The 12,073-nt window shown below is 55.3% G+C and overlaps 2 protein-coding genes across 4 annotated transcripts; one reads left to right on the forward strand and one right to left on the reverse strand.

The window, feature by feature from the left end:
• The first annotated feature begins 1,371 nt into the window (after positions 1-1,371).
• On the forward strand, positions 1,372-4,676 carry ENDOG (endonuclease G). The gene is made up of 3 exons (XM_019728786.2): positions 1,372-1,887; positions 3,045-3,154; positions 4,325-4,676. The coding sequence occupies exons 1-3, from the start codon at positions 1,372-1,374 to the stop codon at positions 4,605-4,607; spliced, it is 909 nt and encodes a 302-aa protein (XP_019584345.1). The 3' UTR covers positions 4,608-4,676.
• On the reverse strand, positions 4,048-11,372 carry SPOUT1 (SPOUT domain containing methyltransferase 1). Of its 3 annotated transcripts, none has more exons than XM_019728780.2 (12): positions 11,225-11,372; positions 10,605-10,650; positions 10,218-10,343; positions 8,556-8,715; positions 8,265-8,354; positions 8,103-8,152; positions 7,815-7,945; positions 6,801-6,873; positions 6,595-6,693; positions 6,037-6,139; positions 5,722-5,869; positions 4,048-4,825 (listed from the first exon to the last, which is right to left on the reverse strand). In XM_019728780.2, the coding sequence occupies exons 1-12, from the start codon at positions 11,258-11,260 to the stop codon at positions 4,733-4,735; spliced, it is 1,155 nt and encodes a 384-aa protein (XP_019584339.1). In that variant the 5' UTR covers positions 11,261-11,372; the 3' UTR covers positions 4,048-4,732. The 3 variants fall into 3 exon arrangements, with proteins under 3 accessions (XP_019584339.1, XP_019584340.1, XP_019584338.2); XM_019728781.2 differs by having other exon boundaries at positions 10,218-10,410; positions 11,225-11,286; XM_019728779.2 differs by lacking the exon at positions 11,225-11,372 and adding an exon at positions 10,998-11,127 and having other exon boundaries at positions 10,218-10,410.
• Between the last annotated feature and the right edge of the window lie 701 nt (positions 11,373-12,073).

Genomic DNA, 12,073 nt, shown 5'->3' on the forward strand with positions numbered 1-12,073 from the left:
TGCCAGCCGCTCCTGGCAGCACACGGTAGCCCACCGAAGCTCACACCAACCTCTGGCTGCTCACGGCAGCCCAGCTCCAGGGAGAGGCTTTCATGTTCACAATCTTAACTGTGGAGGACACAGCTCACTGGTCTATGTGGGAATTGAACCCGCGACGTCGGCTTTAGGAGCACTGCCCTCCAACTACCTAAGCCATCACACTGGCCCTTTATTTTGTTTTGTAATTTCACTTTTACTGAGATTAATTGACATAAGACGAGCTAGTTTAACTCATTCAACCCCACAATTTGCAGCTAGGTGGCTGGAGGGATTGTGGATGGGGAAAGGCATTACATCATAATTTCACAGCAAGTTTTTAAGATGGAAAAAACTGAAAATTCAAAACCAAATCATTCCCCACAATCTGGAGAGAATCACTGATAATGTTAGTCTTCACAGATGTAATTTTTGTTACATAATTGTCTTGGTAATTTTGTGTATTGTCAGTCCTCTCATGTTAGGTGGTGAGCAAGTTGCTGTATGATTTTAAAATGTTTATAAGCTATATACTATTCTATGTAACATGCTTAAAAATGTCAGAAACCAGTCTCCGAATATTATAAATAATACTGTGGGGAAGTTTTGTGTTTGAAATCTTTGCATTCCTGATTTATTTCCCAGCTCAGTACTCTAAATGGGTTGGAAGATAAGAACCTTTTTAAGGCTTTTCATACATAACTGCCAAGCTGCTTTCTGGGGTTGTACCAGTTTCTTCTCCACCCAGCAGTTAGGATCGGCTGCCTGCATCCTTGTCACTCTGGCTAGTCTAGAACTTTTGGCTTATGGTGTGATGGTTAGGATAGACTCCAGTGTTAGACACCTCAGGTGTCTTGTCCTTATTCTGCCAACTAGGAACTCCTTCTCTGAGCTCTTTTGAGGAGTAAATGAAGTGATCCAAGCGCTTCGGACCAGTACTTACTTGACATCCTTGGCGCTCAAGAAGTAAGAGCTCTGCCCAGGCGCAGAAGAGGAGGGCCCTCGGTGGAGATCCCGGAGGAGGCGGAGCCCGGCCGGCTGGCACGGCCAATCACAAGCCAGAGCGGCGGTGCCACGCCCCTCAGGTCCGCATCTTAAAGGGCAAAGAAAGGGCACCTGGAGGTCCACTCCGAGCGTGTTACCGATTACCTCTTCGTTGGATGCCCAAGCTTTTCGGATCCTTTGTGAGTGAAAGGGAGGGAGCTTGCAGCTGCCCGCGCCCGGCCCCATCCCCGCGGGGGGCGCTTCAGGCCGGCGCGGTCCCTTTAAGAGCCTCGCGGGTCAGACTCGGGAGACCGCGGCGTTCTGTTGTCCCGCCCGGCCGCCCTCCATTCGAGTAGCGGTCGCGCCCCAGTCATGCGGGCGCTACGAGCCGGCCTGACCCTGGCGCTGGGCGCAGGGTTGGGCGCAGCTGCGGAAGGCTGGCGGCGGCAGCGGGCGGAAGCACGGCCGGCGCCGGGGCTGCTGGGCCGGTTGCCAGTGCTGCCCGTGGCGGCGGCGGCCGAACTGCCTGCCGTGCCTGTCGTACCCGGGGTCCCGGCGGGCGGCGGCTCCGGTGAGCTAGCCAAGTACGGGCTGCCGGGGCTGGCACAGCTCAAGAGCCGCGAGTCCTACGTGCTGTGCTACGACCCGCGCACCCGAGGCGCGCTCTGGGTGGTGGAGCAGCTGCGCCACGAGCGGCTCCGCGGCGACGGCGACCGGCGCTCATGCGACTTCCGCGAGGACGACTCCGTACACGCGTACCACCGCGCCACTAACGCCGACTACCGCGGTAGCGGCTTTGACCGCGGCCACCTGGCCGCCGCCGCCAACCACCGCTGGAGCCAGAAGGCCATGGACGACACGTTCTACCTGAGCAACGTCGCGCCCCAGGTAGCGCCAGCGTCCCCGGCCCGGTGGCAGAAGGCGAGGCCAGCCCCTCACCTCTCGGAGCCCTGGTTTGCTACTCTTCAGAATGGGGAGGCTGCCGAGCGTGCGCGCTAAGTCACGTGCTTGCTAATCACACCGCGCTCCCTAATTGGGAGGGATGGAGCACTGGCTTGGAGCATCCGCTTCGCAGTCTGATCCTGATGCCCCCTGGGCTTCTTTCCTCACCTGTAAAATGGGAATATTACTGTCATTCACCTACATTTTGCAGTAGCGCTGAGAAACTGAAGACCTGGTGCATATAAAAGTACTGAGCACACTGGCCCACAGCAAGCATTTGATAAGTATTAGTTATAATGAGGGAACAGGATCAGAGAGGCAAAATGACCGGCCCAGTGTCACACATCGGGAGGACACCCGGGCAGTCTGTCTAGAGGACCGTGAGCTTTCAGACACTGTCCTACCCTGCCTTCTAGGAGTAAAAGGAAAGGCACATGCTGGCACTCGGCTATTAGTAGCAGTCACTGTGCACCTTGAGCAGGCTGCCCGACTTCTAGCCCTGTTCCCACCAGGGCCTGGCACCCACTGGATGAAGATTGATGTGGGGCCCTGGGTGAACCCGGTGAGGTCTGAGCCAGTGACCCTCTCCTAGCGGTACAATCGCCTACACATTTGACTAGACACTGTACTGAGGACCAGGGAACTCAAGTGATGGAGTCTGGAGCTGGGCTCTGCATGTGGTTCAGAGGGAGGGGTAAGGGGGGAGGATAAGAGAGATGATTGGGAGAGCTAGCCTTCCCATGAGCCCCTGGGGTAGGGGCAGGGGCAGGCCTGTTTCTCTTTGAAAGGGGGTAAGATGCACTGCTTCCCTTAGGCTCTTTGGAGCTGGCAAACGACTTTGAGACTGGGCTTTGAGACCTGGGGTGCTTGCTAGTCCTTCTAGGTGGGGGTAGGCTAGCACCCTCTTGAGCTCTGAGCTTCACCCTCGTGGCCAGATGGCCTAAAGGAGTGTCATTCATTCCTTGAACCAGTTTCTTCCTCATGCTTGTCACCCACCCCCTACTGGAATCTCCTGGCTTTGTGCCAGTGACATCCCTCAAGGCCTGTGGCAGCCCCATAGGGGAAAGGTTCCAGCCAGTTTCTGAGCCCCTCTCTCCTACCAGGTGCCCCATCTCAACCAGAATGCCTGGAACAACCTGGAGAAGTACAGCCGGAGCTTGACCCGCTCCTACCAAAACGTCTATGTCTGCACAGGGCCGCTCTTCCTCCCCAGGTAAGGCTAGAACTGGGGGGCCTGGGAACGCCAGGGCCTCCCACTCACCCCACCCAAGCTTGTCGCAGGTTCTGGATCAACACGGCCAGGTCACTAGTCACCTGGTTTCTTGGCAAGTCTATCCATTCCCTGCCTCAGGCCCCTGAATTCCACTTCCACAGCCAGAGACCTTCAGGATACTCACCCAGACCATTCCTCCTGCCCACGGGCCCCAGGCCCAGTCTGCCCTTGCTCCTCTCCTGCATCACCTCTTGCCATACCACCCAACCAACCCTGCACCAGGTTCTTGCCTTCAGTCTTCTCTGCATGGAGCAACCTTCCTTTGCTGTCTCCCAGAGCCAGGGTTTGACCTCCACCTTCCTGACCCTGAGCCTTCACTCCTGTCCCTCTGCAGCCCCCTTCCCAGGTAGAAGGGACAGAGCATCCTCTGGGCATGCTCAGTGATTTTCAGGCTGGCTGAAGGCTGGGATGAGGGAAGCCCATGGGTGGCGAAGCAGCTGGCTCTGGAGTCCAGGCTGGGATGGGATGCAAGCACTATCACCAGGTCTCTCGGTGCTGTGGGCAAATGACCTCTATACCCTCTCCCCCAAAAGGGGAGAATACCCGTTACCTACCCTGTGGTTGTTTAGGGGCCAGAGTGGATGGTGGATGTCACCATAAGGGCTCAGCACGGGCTGGCGGAGGCCCTGCTGAGCCTGAGTGAGCCAGTGCCTCCTACGGCCTGCCCAAGTGGAGCAGGCTGCTGGCGGTTAGCCCGGAAGTCACCCCACAGCATCTCGGCACTTGCTATGCAGGTGCTGGGAATCCAGCTGTCACAGCCGGCCCACTGGGTGCCCACCCTCCACAGGGAGGGACAGGTAGTCATCAAGTGTCTGCATGGATGAATGTGAATATATAGGCCAGATTCTTTCAGCATTTATTGTCACCACCCACTGCCTGACCCAGTGTTGGGCACGAGGACAACAGGGTAAGGGAGTCTCTGCCCTGCAGGGAGCCCCAGGCTCCTGGGGGGGCCAAGAAGGGCAGATGCCTCATGCTGAGGGGGTGGTCCTGCAGGTTGACTCAAGCTGGAGGTCAGGTCAGGGAATGCTTCCTGGAGGTGATAGCCTTGGGTCTGACCAGACTCGCTGGGAGCCCTGAAAGGCCACGTGTGCCTGGGTTTGCCTGCAGGACAGAGGCTGACGGGAAGTCCTACGTGAAGTACCAGGTAATCGGCAAGAACCACGTGGCAGTGCCCACCCACTTCTTCAAGGTGCTGATCCTGGAGGCAGCAGGTGGGCAAATCGAACTCCGCTCCTATGTGATGCCCAACGCGCCTGTGGATGAGGCAATCCCACTGGAGCGCTTCCTGGTGCCCATCGAGAGTATTGAGCGGGCCTCAGGACTGCTCTTTGTGCCAAACATCCTGGCACGGGCGGGCAGCCTCAAGGCCATCACTGCAGGTAGCAAGTGAGGGCGGCATCCCAGCCAGTCTGAGGGTGTGGGGCTGGGTCACATTAAAGGCGGTTATTTTTGGAGACAAGTCTTGGCTGTGTTTGTCCCAGGTGACCCTCAGGAACCTCTGGCTTTACCGCTTCTTCAGTCTTGGGCCTGACAGAAACTTCCACTGGGCTGGGCACCCGCTTGGGTGAGGCCAGGCTGCAGGGCAGCCAGGGAGATGAGGATGGCTTCCTGGAAGAGAAGTACAGCAACAGGCTGGGGCCTGGGGAGGCTGGCAGGTGCCCCAGCTCCCAGCCTGTCCTCAGCGCCCGACTGCGCACGACCCGTCTCTCGTGACATGCTGCCCTCAGCAGGGCCCTGAAGCGCTATGGCCAGGCCCAGCATGCTCCTGCCAATCTGCCACTGGCTGGCTGCATGCCCTGCCACAGAAGGGCATCACCTCCCTGCCCCTCAGTCTCCCCTCTGTAAAATGGGAATGATCGGGGGTAATGGGAATACCTGCCTGTCAGGGTCAGGGGAGGTGATAGGCAGGAACTTCTCAGCCCTTGGTACAGGTATTGGATGGGTACGGCTGGCAGGCTTGCAGCCCCAGGCCCCAGCAAGGCCCTCAGGGACAGGTGGACTGGGGGAGTCCACCTGTTTAGTCTGATGGAAGCAACAGAGCCTCCCCCAGCAAAATGTCCACAGGCACGGCGTTCTGTGCTGAGCTAGGGGTGAGACCAGGGTCTTTGGATGCCCAGGACTAAGGCGCTCAGCTGCATCTGGGCCCCCAAGGAGAGGGCTGCCCTGCCCACCACGGTCACACAGGAAGTGGAACACCAAGCGTACAGCAAAATAAACGGAAGCCCAGAGAAGGGGTGGGGGTGGGGTCTCCTGGGTCATCCAGCCTGGGAGCAGCTGGATGGGCACCGGCACCTGGGAGCCTTGATTCCCAGGTCACTCATCCTGTCCGGGCCGTTAGTCTGTGGTGGTGAGGTCCAGGGGGTGAGGAGACTGTCTCAGGGCAGCCTTGGGCAGGAGGTGACAGGGAGAGAGCTGTAGCTCCCCTTGGCCAGACCCCGAAGCCCTGGCTGGTGGCTAATCCTCGGGAACAGCAGACTGGAGGCGGGGGAGGCAGGCGGGCTCACCTCTGTGCGGATGGTGCGGCTGCCCTGGCTGGGGCAAGTGTTGACATACAGATCGAAGAGGACACTGGGTTCAGCCACCTCCAGGTTGGGGTCAGCATCCACTGCAGCTTCCAGCCCATGGAGGCCTCCGAACACCACGAGAGCGTGCCTGGCACCCACAGGTGGGGAATCATTGACTATTCATCAAGGCCACACTGAAAGCAGCCCCGAGCTCTCAGCACCCCGCATAGAGGCCCAGTCTGTACAGCTTTGCCCCCACCAGATTGGCTCCCTACCCTGTTCCCCCTTCTCCGGCCCATCCCAGGTTGTACCCACCTGAAACTGGGAAGCTGGGCGGAGGCCACATCTGAGCCTCGTTCTGATGTCCCGATGGTCAGGTCATACCCATCCTGGAAGGGGGCCTCAGCAAACACAGCACCTGGGGGAGAAGCCAGCTCAGTAGGGCTCTTGCTTTCCACAAGCCACAGCTGCTTGGCTGCGTCTGTGTATACTGGGTGGGGTGGGGTGTGGAGGAGAGGGGAACTCGGGTAAGGGAGCCACAGCCAGGCCGTCTGCTGTTCCCAGGAAGTCACGGATGATCAGGAAGAGACCACGCCTGCGCTAGACGGGGAAACAAAGCCAAAGGTGGGTAGGAACGAGCTTGGAAGATGTACTGCACCTCTGACTTATCTGGTCCTTTCGGTCCCGACTCCTACCCCCACAACAGACATTAATTGATCACGATACTTCTCCTCAAAAGTCCTTCACAACGTTCCAGGGAGAACACTCGGGGAGACCAAGGCCCAGAGAAGGAAAGGCAATTGCCCAAGGACACACAGCACATTGGTAGAATAAGGACTAGGCTGTCTGTGTCCTCCCACACTGAGGACTTACTGAGGCAAGAGGCCAGTCGGACTGTGTAACCCCAGTAGAGACCAGCTTTGCTGCGAGGGTCCTGAGACGACACAACTTTTCCTAGGTAGGTCTTGCTTTCTGGAAGGGAGGCAGAGAGGTTGTGAAGACAGGGCGAGGGGACAAGCAAGTGGAAGGAGGAGGCTCTGAGCCCTCAGGCTGCCCAGGCTGCAGAAGCTTCCAGATACCTGGGAGCTGCTTCTGGTTTAGTCGCACGGTCACCCGAAGTCCAGGTTCCAAGTTCTTGTCAATCTTCACCTCCTAGGGAGAAGCCAGAAATCGGTGCTGTTGCCCACAGGACCAGCAGGGGTCACTGCTCTCCCAGACATGGGGGAACCTGTAGGGCCTGCAAGAGACCTAAGGGGTTCAGGGATCAACCTTAGTCCCTCTGGGCCAGACCTGCAAAACGACTACTACAAGACACTGGTCAAAAATGAATGCTCTGGGCCTGGCACAGAATAGGAAGTAAAGATTCCATGAGTAGATAAAACCCCACTTTTGTGCATTTTAGTGGCTATGCCACTTACTAGCTTACAGCAGTTGGAGGGGCTCACTTAACCTCTCTGAGCCTATTTCCTCATCTGTCTCACAGGAAACTTTCCACAAACAAGAGCTGTTACACGACACAGGAGCTGGCATGAAGTAAGTGTTTAATGCGTGGGAGCTGTGATGAATAACCATGGATATTTGTGTTTTGTGCCAATTTTGAACTCAAGATAGGGCACTGCACTTTTTTTCCCTTTTGAGGGTTTCTCATGCTTCTCCATTTACCTGCATCTGGGCCATTCTGGTCTACTTGTACCCAGTCATTTCTGGTCTGTTATTTTTGAGGAAAGGGGACCCCACACATTTACATGTCTGCCTCTGACTCTGGAGACTTGAGAGTAAATAGGTGGCAAATGAATGCTCCAATCCCTGCATGGCTCTGCATTACACTGCAGCAGCTCCAGAGTGACTTTGAACTTGGTTTTGCAAGGTTTTATTTTGTTTTTAGCATAAGGACCATCTTCTGTTGATTTGCTTTTTTTTAAAAAAAAAAGTAAATTTGCTCCTGCTTTATCTACTGAGCCCCGTTTTAGGCATTTCTCTGGGACCTGAGGGCAGAGATGCCTGGGTTGCAGACATCCCACTCACATGCCCTGCCTGCCCTCCATAGCCAGCGTGTGTCTGGGAAGTATGTCCTGACTCACTCCAATCCCTACCTTCTTCATGCCACAGTTGACAAAGGAGCCGTGGCCTGGCCGCGTGGGCCGATCCACCACGATGCCTTCTCGGAACTCGGATTCCTCATCCTGACGCATGTGGTGAGGGCTGTCCAGGGGGTTCAGGAGCCCTGTGGGTGAGGAGGGGTCAGGAGGAGTCTGGGAGGTGCAAAAGCACAAGGGGTGTGACAGGAACCCTGGACCAAGGTCCAGCTCTGCCACCGACCTGCTGCTTGCCACCAGGCACAGGCCTCGCCCTGAAATGGGGCTCAGGGTCCCCAGCCTCACCTGCAAACTGTAGATCCTGGTGCTTGGGAAAGAACGCCTTTCTTAGGTACCTAGTAAAGAACACAGATCTCAGGAAATTCCCAGGGAGGCCACCTCCTGTCTGACCCCCACCTCAACCTTCCCTCCCTCATGCTCAGGGAAGTCTGCCCTTCACCCCCTTACTGTGGACACTCCAGGTACTGTAAGATCCGGGCCAGCTGCACGCATGCCTGCCCCTTCTTGCCGACTCCCTTGAATTCCCCTTCCACAGTCCTGGAGAGAGAAAGATAGGGCTCAAGAGCCTACTGTGTTCCCTTCGAGAGCTCATCCACCCAGTCTGATCTTTGCAGTGCCTTGCTTTGCAACCCTACCCATCAGGGTTACAATGGGGGCATTTCGGGCAGGGTTCTCAGCCCAGGCAAGCCCAAGCCAATCCTGGCAGCCCCTCCCTTCTCCCTGAGGATGGCCCCTCACTTGGCATCTTGGCCCTCTTCATCAAACACCACAATCTCATCCACACAGAAGATGGTGCAGGCTCTGGCAATCTGGCCAGCCAGGTAGGTGCGAAGCTCGGGTGACTGGGCGTTGTCGAGAATGGAGCCCGGCAGGGCCACGCTCAAGGTGTAGGGCCGCCCTGGGCAGGGAAGGGGTGTTCATGGTCAGTCTAAGAGGCCAGGCCCACGTTCTCCCCTTTCCTCTGTCCCCAGGGCTCAGAGTTAGAGAATTTTCCTACTGGGAGGCACTTTGAGATTAGCAAACTAGATCCAATGCCCTTCTCTGGGCCTCAATGTCCCCGGGAGGAAAATGGACTCAGGGTCTCCAAGGCTCCTAGGAGCAGGGCAGATCACCAGGCAAGGCTGGGGAGTGGTTAGAGGCACTGGCCTAGGTTCACATCCAGGCTCCACCCCTTACTGCCTCAGTTCTCCAGTTGTCAAATGGGGATAATGAGAGCTATTATTTATTATTCGTGCCTTTGATGTGTGCACAATTAACCAATAACCCTAGGAAGCAGGTACTACCATGATCCCCATCAAGAGGTGGGGAACCTGCAGACCAGAGAGGTCAAATACCTGGCCCAAGATCACACAAAAGGCAGGACAGCCGAGATATGGATTCAGGCCATTGGGCTCTAGAGGGACCACCACACTCCCTCCCAGTCATACAAATGGAGCCACATGAGCTAATGCCCATAAAGGGCTTCCCCAGTGTCTGAAACAGCTGACATGCTCAGTTGCTATCCCCATTGTAACCATCGTCACTGGTAACCACTGGTCTTACAGGGTGCCATCGGGCCCCTTGACTCTCTAGATCAGGGGTGTCAAAACTGCGGCCCGCAGGCCAACTGCAGTCCGCAATCCATTGTTAATTGGCCCGCAGCAAATTCCAAAAATATATTTAGTTTACTTAAATAAACCAGGCGAGGCAATGCGTACTTCACCTCAAGTGAGTGGCCCAGCTGTTTGTGTATTTTACCGCATACCCTTGATAAAAAACGTTGAAAAAAGTTTGGACACCCCAGCTCTAGACCTTCAGGTCTGGCTGAGGAGAAAAGATACAATTTGTTAGGGCAGGTCCAAGGATGTACTGAAGTGGAAGCACATCTGGCACAGTGTGGGGTGAGAAAAGCCAGGTCCAGAAGCCCGCGGTTAAAGTGGTTGCACTTTTCTAAAACCGTATCTATACATCTCTTTACATGTGTTTACGTGAGTATAACCTATTGTCTGGAGAAACTTTCACTGCAATGTTTGCTGGGACTTTTCCTTTCTTCTTCATAGTTTTTTATTGTTTGGGGAGTTTTGTTCTAAGTATGGATTATTTAATGAGAAGAAGCACTCTCTTATTGTGAAATCAGAGTAATTAAATGAAAAATGAAATTAAAGCACACAGGAAGTGCTCAATTAAAAAAGTAAAAATAACTCACGATGATTTTTGAAGGCATAAAATTATGACATGTGATGCTTAACCTCCATAAGCTTGAAATCTACCTAAGTAGGAAGTAAGGACTCAGTTTTCCGGGTCTTTCCCACACTCCTGGCCTCAGTTTCTCCATCAGGATAAGATGTCTGAACCCAGTGGTCTCTGAGGTTCCTTCTAGATATGACATTCTCTGCCCGGCCCAGGACCCAGGCTGCTCACCTTGCTCTTCCTTCTGTGCAGCTGCCTCCTCCTCCTCCTGGCGCTTTGTCTGTTCCTCCTGCACCCGCTGCCGCTCCAGTTTTTTCATCAGCTTAAGATCTTTCCACTTCTTTTTCTCCTCTTTCTCTGGATTAGAGGACATCCCCGATTGGTGGAGTGGAGAGGAACTTGGAGCAGTCCAGGAGATGGTGCCCTTTCAGTGGGATCAGGGTTCCCACTCAGTAGGGAGTGCTGCTAGATGAGCAGCCAGAGCCTCCAGGAGCTTCTGACCCCTTCCTCCCATCTTGGGTGCTGTCCCCCCAGAGGGGACAAACTTCGTGGCTTTCTGGAGTGGCCTGGGGAAATGTGAGCACAGACACTGTCCTCCACCCCCAGCCCCTTACTTACTCTGTTTCTTCCATTTTCGCCACTCGACCCTTTGGCCGTGTTCACCCTGGAGGAGTGGGAAGAGATACAGCAGTGAGGCTAGATGGTCACACCTGAGAGGGGGTCTCGCTGCTGGGAACACTCAGCCACTGCTGCCCCAAAGAGAGAGTCAGGAGGGCCTGCTGTACCCCACTGCCTGGGACCAGGCCTGGCACATAGTAAGCACTCAATAATTGACTTAGTTTCCACTGGAGAGAAGAGGAAACTGAAGCTCGGGGAACAGGACCTACCCACTGTCGCCCTGGGAGTCAGAAGAGATACGCTATGCAAGGGCTCGGAATTGCGAGCACTATCGCACCTCCTGAATCCAGGCCTCGGCCAGAGCAGCCACAAAGGGCTCCGGCAGTGGGTTACCTGACGCTGTCCCGGCTGTGGCTCAGACCCCGGCTCCCACGTCCGGTTCTCATCCGGGCAGCGGGGCACGCGGCCAAGAGCATGCGACACCTTGGGGCTTCCGGTCTCGGATCAACAAGACGCAGGGAGAGGGAGGAGCGGCCTGACCGCACCACTGGTCCCTACGCGGCTGGTTCTCACGCCTCTACCCCCTGTCCAGCCCCGGGGTCCCACCTCCCGCCACCTACCGGGCCACAGGGCCGCTTCTTCACACGCTCCGCCATGTTAGCCGAACACCGTCGACCACGCCTTCCGGCCACACCTCCCCCGAGTCGCCCAATCGGAGGCAACGGCGCTCGGGGGCGTGGCCTAGGCTCCCAGCGGCTACCGGAGAGCGTGGATTGGGCTGGGCTTGGAGTTGAAGCACCCCGCGGAGGTGGGCGGGGCTCGTCCCCCGCCTGGGTGTCGGAGTTCCGGCATATCGGTCTTGTCCTGGGATCCTCGGACAACTCGAGAGCTGCTCTCCTGCTCTGCACCGGGAGACACTCAAACCTCAGCTTGGTTTTGTACATGGGGACTCTGTGGCCCAGAGCTGGAAATGACCCAGATTCAGAGATGGAAATGACCATGGAAATAATTTAATCCAGTTCTCATAGATTCTTCATTTACTCTCTCTTTTAATTAACAGACTATTTTTTACAGCAGATTTAGGCTTAGTGAAAATTGAGCAGATAGTACGGAGAGCTTCCATTAACTCCTCTCCCCATTCCGTTATCCTATTGTTAACGTCTTGTGTACATTTCTCAACATTGATAAACCAGTATTGATAATTATTATTAACTAAAGTCCATAGTTTACGTTAGGGTTCACGCTTTGTGTTGTATATTCTATGGGTTTTGAAAAATGCATAATGTCATGTACCTACCACTACAGTATCACACAGAATAGTTTTACTGCCCTAAAAATCCTCTGTGCTCCCCCTACACCTTTCCAAACCCTTGGCAATCACTGATCTCTTTTACTGTCTCCATAGTTTTGCCTTTTCCAGAATGTTATATAGTTGGAATCAGTATGTAGCCTTTTCAGACTTCCGTCTT

This window comes from Rhinolophus sinicus, linkage group LG04 (assembly GCF_036562045.2).
Source record: "Rhinolophus sinicus isolate RSC01 linkage group LG04, ASM3656204v1, whole genome shotgun sequence".
NCBI classification, from domain to species: Eukaryota; Metazoa; Chordata; class Mammalia; order Chiroptera; family Rhinolophidae; genus Rhinolophus; species Rhinolophus sinicus.

Excerpts from the sequence above, each read along its gene's own strand:
- SPOUT1 (XM_019728779.2), bottom strand. The coding sequence starts at position 11,080 with ATGCTCTTGGCCGCGTGCCCCGCTGCCCGGATGAGAACCGGACGTGGG. Across the intron at positions 10,651-10,997 it reads CACAGCCGGGACAGCGTCAG|GGTGAACACGGCCAAAGGGT; the intron begins GTAACCCACTGC and ends CCACTCCTCCAG. Across the intron at positions 6,874-7,814 it reads TCAACTGTGGCATGAAGAAG|GAGGTGAAGATTGACAAGAA; the intron begins GTAGGGATTGGA and ends GCTTCTCCCTAG.
- ENDOG (XM_019728786.2), top strand. The coding sequence starts at position 1,372 with ATGCGGGCGCTACGAGCCGGCCTGACCCTGGCGCTGGGCGCAGGGTTG. Across the intron at positions 1,888-3,044 it reads TGAGCAACGTCGCGCCCCAG|GTGCCCCATCTCAACCAGAA; the intron begins GTAGCGCCAGCG and ends CTCTCCTACCAG. Across the intron at positions 3,155-4,324 it reads GGGCCGCTCTTCCTCCCCAG|GACAGAGGCTGACGGGAAGT; the intron begins GTAAGGCTAGAA and ends GTTTGCCTGCAG.